The following is a 15630-nucleotide window of genomic DNA, read 5'->3' on the forward strand; positions in this document are numbered from 1 at the left end:
AGAGAGTTAACTCACTTGGCGGAGCTGCTAACGGGCCTTACACAGGGTCGTTACACTATCCCCTCCGTTCGGGAGAGCGTGCCCTCACGCTTCACTATACAAGTCTCTCACGTGGACACGCCTCTCCGATGGCCTCACGGGCGCCATCCCACTTCTAACACCAATGTAACGAACGGCGGGGCAGAGTAGCTTGCCTTAAGCGGGTATCGAACTCGCAACCTTCCGCTTACAAACCGGCCGCGCTAGCCACAACACCAAGAGAGTTAACTCACTTGGCGGAGCTGCTAACGGGCCTTACACAGGGTCGTTACACTATCCCCTCCGTTCGGGAGAGCTTGCCCTCACGCTTCACTATACAAGTCTCTCACGTGGACACGCCTCTCCGATGGCCTCACGGGCGCCATCCCACTTCTGACACCAATGTAACGAACGGCGGGGCAGAGAAGCTTGCCTTAAGCGGGTATCGAACTCGCAACCTTCCGCTTACAAACCGGCCGCGCTAGCCACAACACCAAGAGAGTTAACTCACTTGGCGGAGCTGCTAACGGGCCTTACACAGGGTCGTTACAGTATGTTTATAGTGCCCCATTTGTTCTGAAAATATTTTACGTTTTGAAAATGCTGTAATTCAATTCACAGTTCTCCAATGTCTAAGGTGTACTAGATCTTTATATTATAATTTACATATTTTTTTTAATTCATAGAGAGCAAGCCCTGGAATTCAGGGTGTAGAATGCTATTTGCAAGGTAGTGTAAAAGTATTGCAAGAAAATGGTTTGTTCTCAAGGCACATGTGCAATTTCTTTTTGGTGGCAGCTCAACTACATTGTGGTCAGGAACATTATTGGAGAAACACTGATCTGGTTGCAATTATCCTGCTGCTTCAAGAATAATTTACGTTAGTTGTTGGCTCCACAGGTTCTGTTGTTTCCAGTTGTGAGGCTTGTCACCAACATGCCACCTGTCTTGCCTCTCTTCTGGATAATGAGGTAGAAAGTGTACCTTCCTCATCCCCATCGGTCACCTGCACCTGTATAGATGGTTTCTCTGGCGATGGTCTATCCTGCTACAACCGGTCAGCCTGCGAACGCGGTTCCTGCTGTCGCCAAGGTTACCGCTGGTCCTCGGCGGTGGGCTGCGTGGATGTTGACGAGTGTTCCCTCCCCGATCAGCCCTGTGCCCCCCCTCAGGTCTGCGAAAACACGCCTGGATCCTTCAACTGCTTGGTACCCCAAGCGAGCAACACCCAGCGCTCCTTCATTAATGGTATTGCACCTTAAAAGCTTAATTTGTAGGGCTGACAGGCGTCATTTTTTTTTTTTTACTAAATGATCGGTCGAAATGTTTAAACTTGCATTTGTACGACTCTGCAGCATGTCTGCTTACAGCAGTAACTGTACCAACTGTGAACTCACTGAGCTACATTAAAAGAAAGCGAACACACTCATTAGCTGAACTGTGAATTAGCTATCATAGCTGTATGATTTGCTAAATATCAGATCAGTCTACAGGTATTTGAGCCGCGAACCGCGCGTTCAATGCGGTTTCCGATACCTCAATGAATGCAGCATCTCTTCAGGAGTGAATTTCTATGTTCTACGGATTTCTGTGGGTCAGTGTTCAGTATTAGTCTGACTGTAATTGTTTCTTTCTGTCTCAATATTGGGAGTTGAGACACAGATGGCATGGTTATAAAGCTGAGATTATTATCTTTTCATCAGCCATCAGCCTCAAAATATGTCAAAGTCAAAGTCAAAGTCAAAGTCAAAGTCAAAGTGGCTTCATTGTCAATTCTTCACATGTCAAGACATACAAAGGAATCGAGAGGATGTTTCTCACTCTCCCACGGTGAGACACATAAAGTGCCCAGGCACAACAGATAAGACAAGACATACTAAAAGTAAAACATTCAATAAAAATAATGTTGAGGTGAGGTTTGGGTTAAGCACTGGGTTTAGTTTTTTCAACCAAAAATCAGTGGTTTTGGTATCAAAAGTATTGGTTTAAATCCAGGTTAATTTGTATTAACACATATTTGTTTTATTGATTAATTGCATGTGTTGTTTTATCAGTTGACAACAACATCAGACTGGTCAATGGCAATAGCTACTGCTCTGGAAGAGTGGAGATCTTTCACAATCGCCAGTGGGGAACGGTGTGTGATGATCTCTGGGACTTGGCTGACGCGGTGGTGGTGTGTAGACAGCTTGGCTGTGGAAGAGCTCTGTCTGCACAGTATAGAGCTGCCTTTGGACAGGGCAGCGGACAGATCTGGATGAACAATGTTAGATGTTCAGGCAGTGAGACGTCCCTCACACAGTGCCGCCACAGTGGGTTTGGGCCCCACAAATGTGGTCATCATGAAGATGCTGGTGTTTTCTGCGCACGTAAGTAAGCATCTGTAGTATTCATCTCTCAGGCACTAGTTCTCCCAGTGTTAGCATTTGAAATGGGAGGTGTAGACATTTGATCAGGAGCAGTATTTGTAGGGCTGTGATTCTCACTACCATTTTAGTTTTTTCAACCAAAAATCATTGGTATTGGTATTAAAAGTATTGGTTTAAATCCAGGTTAATTTGTATTAACACATATTTGTTTTATTGATTAATTGCATGTGTTGTTTTATCAGTTGACAACAACATCAGACTGGTCAATGGCAATAGCTACTGCTCTGGAAGAGTGGAGATCTTTCACAATCGCCAGTGGGGAACGGTGTGTGATGATTTCTGGGACTTGGCTGACGCGGAGGTGGTGTGTAGACAGCTTGGCTGTGGAAGAGCTCTGTCTGCACCGTATAGTGCTGCCTTTGGACAGGGCAGCGGACAGATCTGGATGGACGATGTTAGATGTTCAGGCAGTGAGATGTCCCTCACACAGTGCAGCCACCGTGGGTTTGGGACCCACAACTGTGGTCATCAAGAAGATGCTGGTGTTGTCTGCTCATGTAAGTAAGCTTCTGTAGTATTCATCTCTCAGGCACTGGTTCTCCCAGTGTTAGCATTTGAAATGGGAGGTGTAGACATCTGATCAGGAGCAGTATTTGTAGGGCTGTGATGCTCACTACCATTTTAGTTTTTTCAACCAAAAATCTGTGGTATTGGTTTCAAAAGTATTGGTTTAAATCCAGGTTAATTTGTATTAACACATATTTGTTTTATTGATTAATTGCATGTGTTGTTTTATCAGTTGACAACAACATCAGACTGGTCAATGGCAATAGCTACTGCTCTGGAAGAGTGGAGATCTTTCTCAATGGCCAGTGGGGAACGGTGTGTGATGATCTCTGGGACTTGGCTGACGCGGAGGTGGTGTGTAGACAGCTTGGCTGTGGAAGAGCTCTGTCTGCACCGTATAGTGCTGCCTTTGGACAGGGCAGCGGACAGATCTGGATGGACGATGTTAGATGTTCAGGCAGTGAGACGTCCCTCACAGAGTGCAGCCACCGTGGGTTTGGGACCCACAACTGTGGTCATGGTGAAGATGCTGGTGTTGTCTGCTCATGTAAGTAAGCTTCTGTAGTATTCATCTCTCAGGCACTAGTTCTCCCAGTGTTAGCATTTGAAATGGGAGGTGTAGACATTTGATCAGGAGCAGTATTTGTAGGGCTGTAATGCTCACTAGCATTTTAGTTTTTTCAACCAAAAATCAGTGGTATTGGTATCAAAAGTATTGGTTTAAATCCAGGTTAATTTGTATTAACAGATATTTGTTTTATTGATTAATTGCATGTGTTGTTTTATCAGTTGACAACATCAGACTGGTCAATGGCAATAGCTACTGTTCTGGAAGAGTGGAGATCTTTCACAATGGCCAGTGGGGAACGGTGTGTGATGATTTCTGGGACTTGGCTGACGCGGAGGTGGTGTGTAGACAGCTTGGCTGTGGAAGAGCTCTGTCTGCACCGTATAGTGCTGCCTTTGGACAGGGCAGCGGACAGATCTGGATGGACAATGTTAGATGTTCAGGCAGTGAGACGTCCCTCACAGAGTGCAGCCACCTTGGGTTTGGGACCAACGACTGTGGTCATGGTGAAGATGCTGGTGTTGTCTGCTCAGGTAAGTAGGCTTCTGTAGTATTCATCTCTCAGGCACTAGTTCTCCCAGTGTTAGCATTTGGAATGGGAGGTGTAGACATTTGATCAGGAGCAGTATTTGTAGGGATGTGATGGGGATGGGGGTGGGGTCATGCTTTACCAATATTGATATGAACACTCAAAACAGAGAGAGACCCAGAGCTGGTGTGTGGGCGGAGCCTCTTACAGATCGGTATCCACAAGGCTCAGCTGGAGGCCAGGGGTCTGAACGCCTCCTCTGCTCACCTGGTGGATCGCAGCTGCTCCGCCCACGAAGAACGTGATGGCTCAGTGTGGTACCAGGTGGATCGCAGGGAGGGCAGCTGTGGAAACACACTGGAGGTGCGAAGAGAAAACACCTCCATCTGCAGAAACCCTCAGTAGAGCCACAAGACTTCACATAGCCTTTATCTACAAGAGTTTTTTGGGGGTGTTGGCCTACCAGTTTAACTCATTTTGTGCCGAAAAATTCATATATTATGATGCTTCATTTTGTAGCCAATCAAAGTATTGTTGCTAGGTACATATCAAATAAAACACTTGGCACTCTAGGTGGTGAGTGTTCCCGATTTGTTTGGCAGTTAGTGAGTTAAAACAAACTGCCTTCAAAGGTTGTTTAATAACTTATTTGTACGATCTTAAGATTATAATTCTTTTCTTTTCTTTTTTCTCTTTTTCATCCCTCCAGACAAACCGTACCCACGTGATTTATTCCAACAGTTTATTTGTTTACCCTTTCCCGTTAAGAAATGTCTCCTTCTCAGAGCCAGTCAGCTTCCCTTTCTCCTGTGTGTTTCCGCTTGATGCCAAGACCAGCCTTAACGTGGCCATCCGACCTTCGCTATCGTGAGTTAACTCACTGTCACTTAATCATTAAATCAGTGCCTATTTAAAAAAAATTGCATTGCTGATGGAAATTTTATTTACAGAATATAATTAAATGTATGAGTGGATATGCCTCAAGCTTTTTCTTTGCTTGACCCCGGGCAGGAAGAGAGAGGTTGGAGTCATTGGCTTTGGTGCCAGGGCTAGAACCTCCATGTCTCTGTACCGCAACGCAGACTACACACAACCTTTCCCAGCGGGCACAGTCACCCTGCCAGTAGGCACCGCCCTGCATGTGGGCGTGTCGGCAGAGGAGACAGAGACAGATCGCTATGTGGTCATTCTGGAAGACTGCTACGCCACTCACTCCCCCAACCCTGATGACCTCATGCGGTACTCCTTGATTCAGAACAGGTCAGTGCCTTGGGTAATGTTACGGAATGGAATTCACAGAAAGGAAAGGTCTTGGGGTCATGAGATAAAGTAGAAAGGTTTTCTAATAAACAACTGAACAAACATTGTGAACAGTCACATTAAAGGAAAACATTTCAGTATTGTCTCTGAAATAAATCTAAGTTTGTTGAAACAAATGCTGTAGTTAACAAGACTATTTTCCTTTAATCAATATTACTAGCTAGCTTGCTAGACACTTGACACTGATGTGTGTTAGCATCATTGGTTATTGTAATGTAGCATTATAATATTAGTAGAACACTTTTTTTATTATTCCTAAAATGGGAAATTGGTTTAGCAGCAAATGAAAACACAATATTTACATACCAATTCAATATTTACAATACAAGTCTCTTTGAGATTGGTCAATGTCCAGATGTGTTGGACTATGTGAATGTCTATGTGTTATTCAGCAGGGATATTGGCCACAATAATGCTTAAATCATTAATCATACAGTATCTCCAGTCCTCCACTTTATGAAATCATCTGTTTCAATGTTTTAAAATCTTGCTAGAAGATGTTTACTGTTTGCCCCTACTTGTTAGCTAGAGGGTGCTCTGGTCTACTACACTATCCGGCCAACCCATGTTACCACCCCAGTGCTAAGGCTTTCCAAACCGTGTCACATGCGTAACCGCAAACCCCTCCCCAAGTCCAAATAGGCCTGGGTTATAGCTTTATTGTCATGCCCTGGCGTCAATGGTAGAAACGGAGGAGAAGTCTGGAGGAGAAGTCTGGGGCTTTCTCTCTGGATTTTCACTCCAGTGGAAACGCGCCATTAAAGCGTTGATAAAATTACATTCCAGAATAATTTCATGAGAAAGGAATATTGACTTGCAATGAAAATGACAGTTTTTCAGACACAAATATATCCAGGTATATTTTAATCTCTTGCCTTTTTTCTCCCTGCAACCCCTCGCCTAGGTGTCCTAGTGACGGTAGCCAGGTGAGGGTGGATGAGAGTGGTTCGTCCCTCCAGGCACGTTTCTCTGCTCTGCTGTTCCTGTTCCAGGGAGACTACCAGGACGTCTTCCTGCACTGCAGCCTGAGCCTGTGTGACCAGAGGAGCTCCTCCTGCTCTCCAGTGAGTCCACTGTTGCACTCCACCCCAGTCTCTCTGACTCTCTCTGGTCTCTCTGACTCTCTCTGGTCTCTCTGACTCTCTCTGCTCTCTCCAACGCTGGTCTCTCTGACTCACTCTGCTCTCTGACTTTCTCTATTATTCTCTGGTCTCTCTGACTCTGTCTGGTCTCTTTCTAATTTATCTGACTCTCTCTGGTCTCTGACACCCTCTGGTATCTGACACCCTCTGGTCTCTGACACCCTCTGGTCTCTGGTATCTGACACCCTCTGGTCTCTGACACCCTCTGGTCTCTGGTCTCTGACACCCTCTGGTCCCTGGTCCCTGGTCTCTGGTCTCTGGTCTCTGACACCCTCTGGTCTCTGGTCTCTGACACCCTCTGGTCTCTGGTCTCTCCTCAGAGCTGTTCTAGAAGACTATCCCGTTCCGTCTCCACCTCTGTCCTTCAAGAGTCACTGACTATTGGACCAATCACCTGTGAGTATACTTGTCATCCATGCTACATAGTGATGCGCGCATACACACACACACACACACACACACACACACACACACACACACACACACACACACACACACACACACACACCTCATAGGTGACATCCTGTTTGTGCTGTTTGTCTTCTAGGGATCAATGGACCAGTGTGACCAGACCCATTGAACAGCAAACATCACAAGACCAGACACTGCTTGGATCAGTTGTATATTTCAGATTGATTGACAGATGCCACAATGTCAATCTGTTGGTTTAAAATGCACTTGGTCTGTACACTAGCACATGGTTGCAACACTGGATTAAGATATTGATGATGATGATGATGATGATGATGATGATGATGATGATGATGAACATGACGAGGAGAGATAATAAAAAGCATGTTTTATATATACAGTATCAGACTCTATTGTGGTAATTCTATCCTTTTGGGGGTATTCCAAAAAGCGGGATTAATGAGGAAGCAAGCTAACTTCAGTCAGATCTGGAATCAACTCTGAATGTTCTGTTCCAAGGAAAAGCTGGATCAGAAACTATGGTAACTAATCCTTCAGATCTAACTTGCAGGTTCTTTGCAGATTAAGACAACTCTATCCTGAATTCCATGCTAAATTCACATGCTCTCGACCAATCAAACCAGATTCCCTCCCTTCTGCAAGGATTTTCTGCAAGATCCACATCAATCAACATTCTGATATCTCAGCGCAAACAAAATTAGTAGCTCATGTGGATACAAATGATCAAATAGTTGAGATTGTAGGAATGTTTGTTTACATGACACAGTAAAACCTTTTTCATTATCTTCAAATGACCATACCTTCGCCAATTACTAGACCACATGTGCATAGTCTATTAATCAGACATTATATTTGAATGTTTTAACATATTTCAGCAGATCTAAAACGTTACTGAATCAGACATGGCTCTTTGTTGCAGCTTCCTGCATTACTTCATTGGAGGTATCGGTGTTCATCTCTCCAACCTTTCAGCACATCGTACAGTATTAACGAGTTAACTTAATTCAGCTGTGATTTAGTGGCATCACTGGACTCAGAATCAGCCTCTCTGGAACTGCATTACCCTGACTTCCAGCTTTAGGTTAGCTGAAGCCAGATATCTTTAGAGAAGTCGGAATTTTCTAAGCTCTTTTCCTGGGATACCCCCAGGATGTTTTCATATTCTGCGTCTCCCTGGTGGCATGTATCACTGGGGTAGTCCCTCACATTCTAAGAGAGAGAGAGAGAGACACACACACACACACACACACACACACACACACACACACACACACACACACACACACACACACACACACACACAAACAAAAGACAATATTATTGGTGATGATTATCTGCTCTTTCTGTAGCACATGGCTATTTGCAACTGGAAAAGAAGATGATTTTGAGTGTCTTTAATATGGGAAAGACTTACCTCCAACGTGTCATAATCAGGAGACGTGCTCTTCCTGTTCAGACTTGTGTACGTGTCATCAGGGTGCGCCATGTGTGGCAGTTTACCACAGGGAACCAACTGACTATCAGCTCCAATGTTTGTGTCCTCTGTGTTTCTCCTGGGGAGACTGACAGAGTGAGTTCTGTTGTCCCATATCCACAGGCTCATGTAAAGATGATTTACATGGTTCTTAATCTACTACTACTACTCCTACTACTACTACTACTACCAATAATAATAATAATAATAATAATAATCATTATCATTATCATTATTATAATATATGCCATTTAGTAGACACTTTTGTCCAAAGCCACTTATTGTATAGTGCACTTAGTGCAATCATTTATTTGTGTTTATATGGTTCCTGTGGGAATCAAACCTTCAACTTAGGCCATGCAAGCCACGGGACTATACTCAAACACTCCAAAGTGTTATTAATATATAACTTGTAGGTAATAACAATATTTAAAGGGGCAACCTGTAATTGGTCCATACATTTTTGGACTTTTAAATTAATTATATATAGCCATTGTTTCTTGAAGAAGTTCTAAATAACTCATGAGATTAGATCAACTGTTTTACTCCATCAGAAGATAAGATTGTTTTACGCCACTGTTTGTAAACAATCCAATTGTAAACAAACACTGTATCGCTTCAAAACATGGTAAAAACTATTCATTTTCGTCTCATAGATGGTCAGTCCTTGCATCCATAGCTTTGTCTATGACATTGAGAGTGATTACATTTCTCCACCTCCATCCTTTGTTGTTGTTTGAATTACAGATTGCACCTTTAATGTACTTTTGAAGTTCTACATTTTTTTTCTTTACGGATTACTCATATCTTTGCTATTTGGGAGAGATGATGGCTGCAAAATCATAATAGTTGTTGTGTACATCTGAAGACATGACTGTATTTTATGTAATGTAAATTATACATTACAGTAATGAACTCACCTCTTCAGTGTGCAGCAGAAGAGGACAAGAAGAGCTCCAGCAGCCAGGACAGCCCCCGCCACCACAACAGGCACCCAGGGAAACACTGATTTGCCTCGGAGGAGAAGACGACAAGGTTATACGCACAGTCTACACACATTAGTCTGTGCGTTTAGATGCTTGTCTGGTTGGTCCATTGATGTATGGACCAACCAGACCAATACTGAAGATAGATAACTTAATGGCCGGCTTATTACGCATTTTCTATTTCGACAAAGTGGTACCTGTTATTTTCCATACAATACAACAAATAAAAATAAATATAAATATAACAAAATGTAGACTAAAGATTAAGATCAGCTTTTCAGGCAAATTGTAAATGAAGAAACCTTTATTATGTCTGTTTATTTCCCAGTCAGTAAAAAGGTGCACATTCACCACAGGAGCCAATGCCGACCAATGTCCTGTTTTTACCAGATTGAGTCACCTACAGAAAGCTGAATCCTTAAAACTACAATAAATTAATTGCACCATGAAAGTCGTATACTGTATTACCTTGTACACTGACAGGTATTGGCTCCGAGTCAAGTCCTCCATATCTATTCTCAACTTTGCACAAGTACTGTCCGCTGTCCTTCGATGTAACATTAGTGATGATGTAACTCTGCCCCGATCCAATTGGAGAGAGGTGTTCCGGATTGTCGCTTTTCTTGTACCAGGTGTATTCGTCCGCTGGTGGGTTGGCATCACTACTGCAGGTGAGAGTCACTGAACTGCCCTCCACTATTTCACCAGAGGGACTGACTGACACTGACGTTTTTTTGGGGCCATCTGGTGGAGAGAATGAGATGTACAGTGGTTGATGTGTGCAGTCGAGGTCTTCAAGGGTCCACCCGGACCCGAAAACCCGAGTCCTGACCCGGATCGGGTATTGCTCGATTGCCACGGGTATAATACTACAGCTGATATGCCCGAGCGGATCGAATTGGACCCGATAAACAGCTCTGATCACGATAGTGTCGCATCTGGCTACAGTTAGCCTGTAAGGTCTATAACGCACTGCTCTCTTAATAAGCCTATTTTTTTTATCACTCGGGTCTAATCGGGTCGGAGCTAAAATCGGTCAGGTTTCACTGTTCCGGATCTGTTCGGGTTCGGGTCTCTTTTTAAAAAATAATAACGGGTCAATTTGAGTTAGGGTCGCAAATCAATGGGTCCATTTTGGAACAGGTCCACATTGTCCGACCAGAGAAGATGTACCTCTAATGTACAATAGCAAATAATATCTGCATTTTTCGAGTCAATATTGTCTACTTAGATTGATAGGGTTGTCTTGCAATACTTGCACTGTTGAGATTTAAAATGTACCTGTCAAATTACAGAGGATAATTGAGTGAATACAAAAAATACTTACGTGAAACATTAATTGGAACAACTTTGGAATTCTTAGCACCTATTGCATTCCGTGCCTCACAGTAGTACTCCCCACTGTCCTCAGAGCTGACGTCAGCGATGCTGTAACTCTGTCCTGATGCTTTAGCTGATTTCGCGTTCTTCTTGTACCAGGTGTAACCATTCACCGGTGGGTCGCCTTCACTGCTGCAGGTCAGAGTCACTGAACCACCCTCCACTATCTCACCAGAGGGACTGACTGACACTGAGGTGTTCTTTGGGAAGTCTGAAGGACAAAGAAGACCGTTTAGACCAATGGAGATTATGAAGTCGTACTTGTTACTTACTTTGACATGAGTTATATTTGCCATTTAGCTGACGCTTTTATCCAAAGCGACTTACATTACAGTGAGTGCATACATTTCAGTATATGTGGTCCCAGCGGGAATCCAACCCACGACCTAAGCGTTGTTAGTGCCGTGCTCTACCAGCTGAGCCACAGAGGACCAGCTGATTTTTGACATGCTGTTGTACAGTAGCTACCTGTACAGTACCTCTCCAATTGTTTCCCCATGTATCAATGCTAAAGACCAGAGGCCAGCGACTAGGGGAATCTTAACCTTCAGCTCTCTCCTGTGTACTTACATTCCACTTTAAGAGTGGCTGCTGAGCCAGGGGAATCCTTTCTGCCACTCACAGCGCAGGTGTAGCTGCCTTCGTCCTCACCGCCCACCGGCTCCAGGTCTAGGAGGTTGACATCAAGACTGGTCTTGTTGTTCCGGGTCAGAGGTCGTCTGTCCCTGTACCAGGTGTAGATGGGGTTCTCACTCAGGAAACAGGAACCACATTGCAGCAGCGCCCATCCGCCCTCCTCAACCGGGTCAGGGGTCAACTTGACACCAAGACCTGGTCGGAAAGCAGACCGTTTTCATGTGGGTTTAAGTTTGGTTGCATTCATTCAATATGGCCGGAAATCTACCTGTCTATGTCCCTGTAATGTACTCAATAAAAAAGGTTAGGGTTAGGGTTAGATAGATTTAAGCATGAGGATACTTAATTAATGCAAACATATTTAGCAGAAGTTAATGCAGTTATTATAAAGTACCAGTCAAAAGTTTGGACACAAACTTGCCAAGAGCTGTCATCAAAGCAAAAGGTGGCTACTTTGAAGAACCTAAAATATAAAACATATTCTGGTTTGTTTAACACTTTTTTGTTTACTACATAATTCCATATGTGTTCCTTCATAGTTTTGATGTCTTCAGTATTAATCTACAATGTAGAAAATAATAAAAAATAAAGAAAAACTAGTGAATGAGAAGGTGTGTCCAAACTTTTGACTGGTACTGTATATATAGTTATTAAGAAACTATTCAGATTTTCTTTGCGCACTTCTGGCCCCACACTTTCTAAGACTTTGTATCATTTTGAAAAGGTGCATGTGTATCTCCCCAAATAGGTGTTCCAGACTTTATGCACTTGAAAAATCCCACTCCTCTTGTGGGATAAATCATCTGTGAGTTCAATTGAACTCACTGAGGAATTCCCACAGTATGTCCTATGTCTTCTGGATAGCAAAATATAAAAACTAGAATCTCATCATCATTAGGCTTTAAATTAACAACTAAATAGCTTGCTCTTTGCCATAGACCACCTGCTTTGGAGTGGAATTGAATTATGGAGAATAATGTTGTAACATCTGCCACGTGAAACTCCTAATGTGGGAATTAATTGTGCCTGAGGGGATCTTCAAAGCAGTGCAACATGTGTGTCCTCTCTGTCATTTAAATAAACCATCCATTTCAATGAAATTATCTAAACCACAGGCACAGAAAGGTGTTTGCAAAATAATGTTTCATCCATAGTGCCATCAATGAAAGATTCATGACCTCTGTCCTTGGTGTTTACATTGTGTTGTGAAATCAGTGGTGGAAACATGGTAAGCCTTCAACTGTCTGTCAGAATTGTCATGGAACACTCAGGTTTTTCCAAAGATTGAGAACAGACCAAGAAATCACGTATGTTGCATACATATTCTATCACACTAAATCAAAACAATCAATATGACTCAAATACTGAGTACCAAATGAGTCCTAGAGAATTTAGTTAGTAATTATTGCAATTCCAAGGAAAAACCAGAGCGTATGATGAAGCAAAACTGAATTGTACATATTCCCATACTGCCAAAACATTGAAGACTTCTCTTACTTGTCACAGTTAATGCAACTCCTGGATTCCCTATACAGTTCACTGGAGTGATGTCAGTCGTAAACAGGAAGCTATACATGTCTGAGTCTGTGTCTTTTAGGTCTGTGATTCTCAACGTGCAGAGGCGCTCACTGTCCCCGAGGTACTCCACACGACCTCTATACTCCGGGTCCAACATCAGATCTTTCGGCACAACGCCAGGGTTTTGACCTTTGAACCAGAGGGCTTTTGTGACCGTGTGGCCTTCAGGTACCGTGTAAGTGCAGTACATGGTCACCGAAGATCCCTTTAAGGAGCAGAATTTCCGGGGGCGGTACGTCACACTGCAGCTGTCCTGACCTAGTGACCCTGGAACAGAGGACACACAGTATGAACCATAAGGAAACATGGGTTTTCATTCAACATAACAATAATATATTTTGCTGACACTTCCATCCAAAGCGACTTACACTGCAGTGAGTGCATACATTTTTCAGTCCCAGCTGGAATCGAACCCACAACCTAAGCATTGATAGCACCATACTCTCCCAACTCAGCCACAGAGGACCATGTTGCTAGTTGTCATTAGGGGTATGCAGAATCCTTGGCCAAACAGAGTGCTTGTTACGGATTTTACAGATACGATCATCACCTGACCATTCTTAGATATCATTCATAATTGAAGAGGATTCCATTCCATCTCATTCCATCTCATTCCATCTCATTCCATCTCGTTCCATCTCAAAATAATGGCACTACTGGCAAGTTCATCTGTCTGTTAGCGAATGGTAGATGAGTGTGACTTGCCTGCTTCCATGATTGGATCAGAGCAATGCTCCGCCATTTTAAGCTTGCTATGCATTCCTGGTTGTCCGTTCACGACGGTATCGAGTCTTTATAAACCGATGCAGACGAGTATAAATGGACACCCCTCGATGTCACGTCAGTTCAGCGATAATTCAAGCCGCTCCCTCTGTCATAACAATAGTATGTCATCGGACATGGGTGGCCATGGATGGACGTGACACCGAATGACAGATCTTATGTCATGTTTATGACACTGTCATACAGACACATTCAAATGATCTGTCAGTTAATCGTGTGTCGGTCCTAATGCACTGGTGAATGATCAAAGTAATAATAAACACAAGTGTGTGTTGATAGTGAAAATCAGTAGATTAATTAATTCAGATTATAGTCGCTTTATACTGTATGAACAAAGTATTAGGTGTCCAGATATCCACCCACAGTATGGTAGGTAAATTGCAAATAAATTGTTCTAGAAAATGACTGTGGTGTTACTGTGACACACTTAACGAGAAGTTGCTGAAAATACATCAGTGGTTGGGATGGGCCTAGACACTGAACACCACAGAAAGAGAAGCAGCAGAATATGAAGTTTAGTTGTTGGCACGAAACAAGTCACATAGTGTTCTTGGTTTAACATTGTCATCTTAATGTGTTTATTATTTATTATTTAAACCTTTGAGTACATACAGTGAACAAAACAAGGTTGCACATTTAGATAATCTGTGTTTCTGGGGTGGGGTTAGTTTAATTTCTTCTTGTTTTCATTTCAATCTATTTTACTGTACCTGTTATTATGAGTAGCAGGACTGCAAAAGGAGAACAGGCCAGGTTTGAGCGGTTAGTCGAAGCACCCTGAAAGACAAAAGATGGTGATGGTAAATTATGGTTTCAATAGCAATGGTAAGAGAATTTCACATACAGTGCCCTGCATAAGTAATGGGACAGTGCCCTGCATAAGTAATGGGACAGGGAAGGAATTTTTGGCTCGACAATCTAAATGTTTGGATTTTAAAAAATAAAATAATAATTCAAACAATTACTATGAGGTCAAAGTAGAGATGGTACCACTCTACTCTGCTATATTTCTAGAATGCGGAACTTAAAGTCGTTAAGGTAAACGACATCAGACTAAAAATACAAATTGTTCACTGAAGTATCCATTCATCCAACCATAAATTCATACAGAGATACCACATCAGGGGAGGCTGGTGAAGGTAGAAATCGGAGGACAGCATGGAATGGAATGAGGAATGGTATCAAACATACCATACATTACAACGAGCCCATTAATTACAATGTTTACTGGCTATGCTAGGCCTTATACACAGCCCCTACCTCCCTCCACCAGCCTGGACTAAATGCACTTTAGAAAAAAAAATCTCAGTATCTTTATTCTTATCTGTCTATAGCGTTCATGTGTTGTCACAATCCTGTTTACAATCGTGCTTATGTTGTATGTGTATGTTATGTGTGATGTCTCTATGTCTTTAAGCTACTTGGAACCTGAATTTCCCCTAGGGATAAATAACGTTTCTATCTATCTATCTATCCTCCGAGTTCTACCTCCACCGGCCTCCCTGTACCACATGTACCTGTCAAGTACCATCAAAGGGCTCAGAATAAGTATAGAGGCTCCCTTACCATGTTGAAGAAGGACTCCAGGCAGAACTCTTTCAAACTGCATCTCATACTGACAATGATCAGACTTCCTCTTCTGGTCTTCCTCTTCTCTTCTCTCTACTCTTCTCTCTACTTTGTCCGTGTTTGCTGACTAATCAACAGGCCCTTGCTTGCACAGTATGGGGGTGAGGAAAGCTGTTGCATCGGCAAAGCGTGCGGCCTATTTCTTGTCAGTTTTAGTTTATTTATAGCGGGCCTGTTTCCAAATAGTATTTCAAGTATTCTTTCAAATGGTTCGTGTTT

The 15630-nt window shown here is 42.9% G+C and overlaps 1 protein-coding gene across 1 annotated transcript; it reads left to right on the top strand.

Annotated features, from left to right (window-relative positions):
• Window positions 1-2282: 2282 nt before the first annotated feature.
• On the top strand, window positions 2283-7080 carry LOC310821565 (scavenger receptor cysteine-rich type 1 protein M130-like; the record flags this gene model as incomplete). Its single annotated transcript, XM_083693650.1, has 10 exons — window positions 2283-2391; window positions 2630-2944; window positions 3187-3501; window positions 3744-4055; window positions 4221-4414; window positions 4761-4918; window positions 5063-5311; window positions 6276-6435; window positions 6834-6909; window positions 7061-7080. 10 exons carry the CDS (start codon window positions 2283-2285, stop codon window positions 7078-7080), a joined length of 1908 nt encoding a protein of 635 aa, XP_083549776.1.
• Window positions 7081-15630: the final 8550 nt, after the last annotated feature.

The sequence above is a fragment of the Argentina silus genome, assembly GCF_951799395.1.
Source record: "Argentina silus genome assembly, chromosome: 22".
Lineage (NCBI taxonomy): Eukaryota > Metazoa > Chordata > Actinopteri > Argentiniformes > Argentinidae > Argentina > Argentina silus.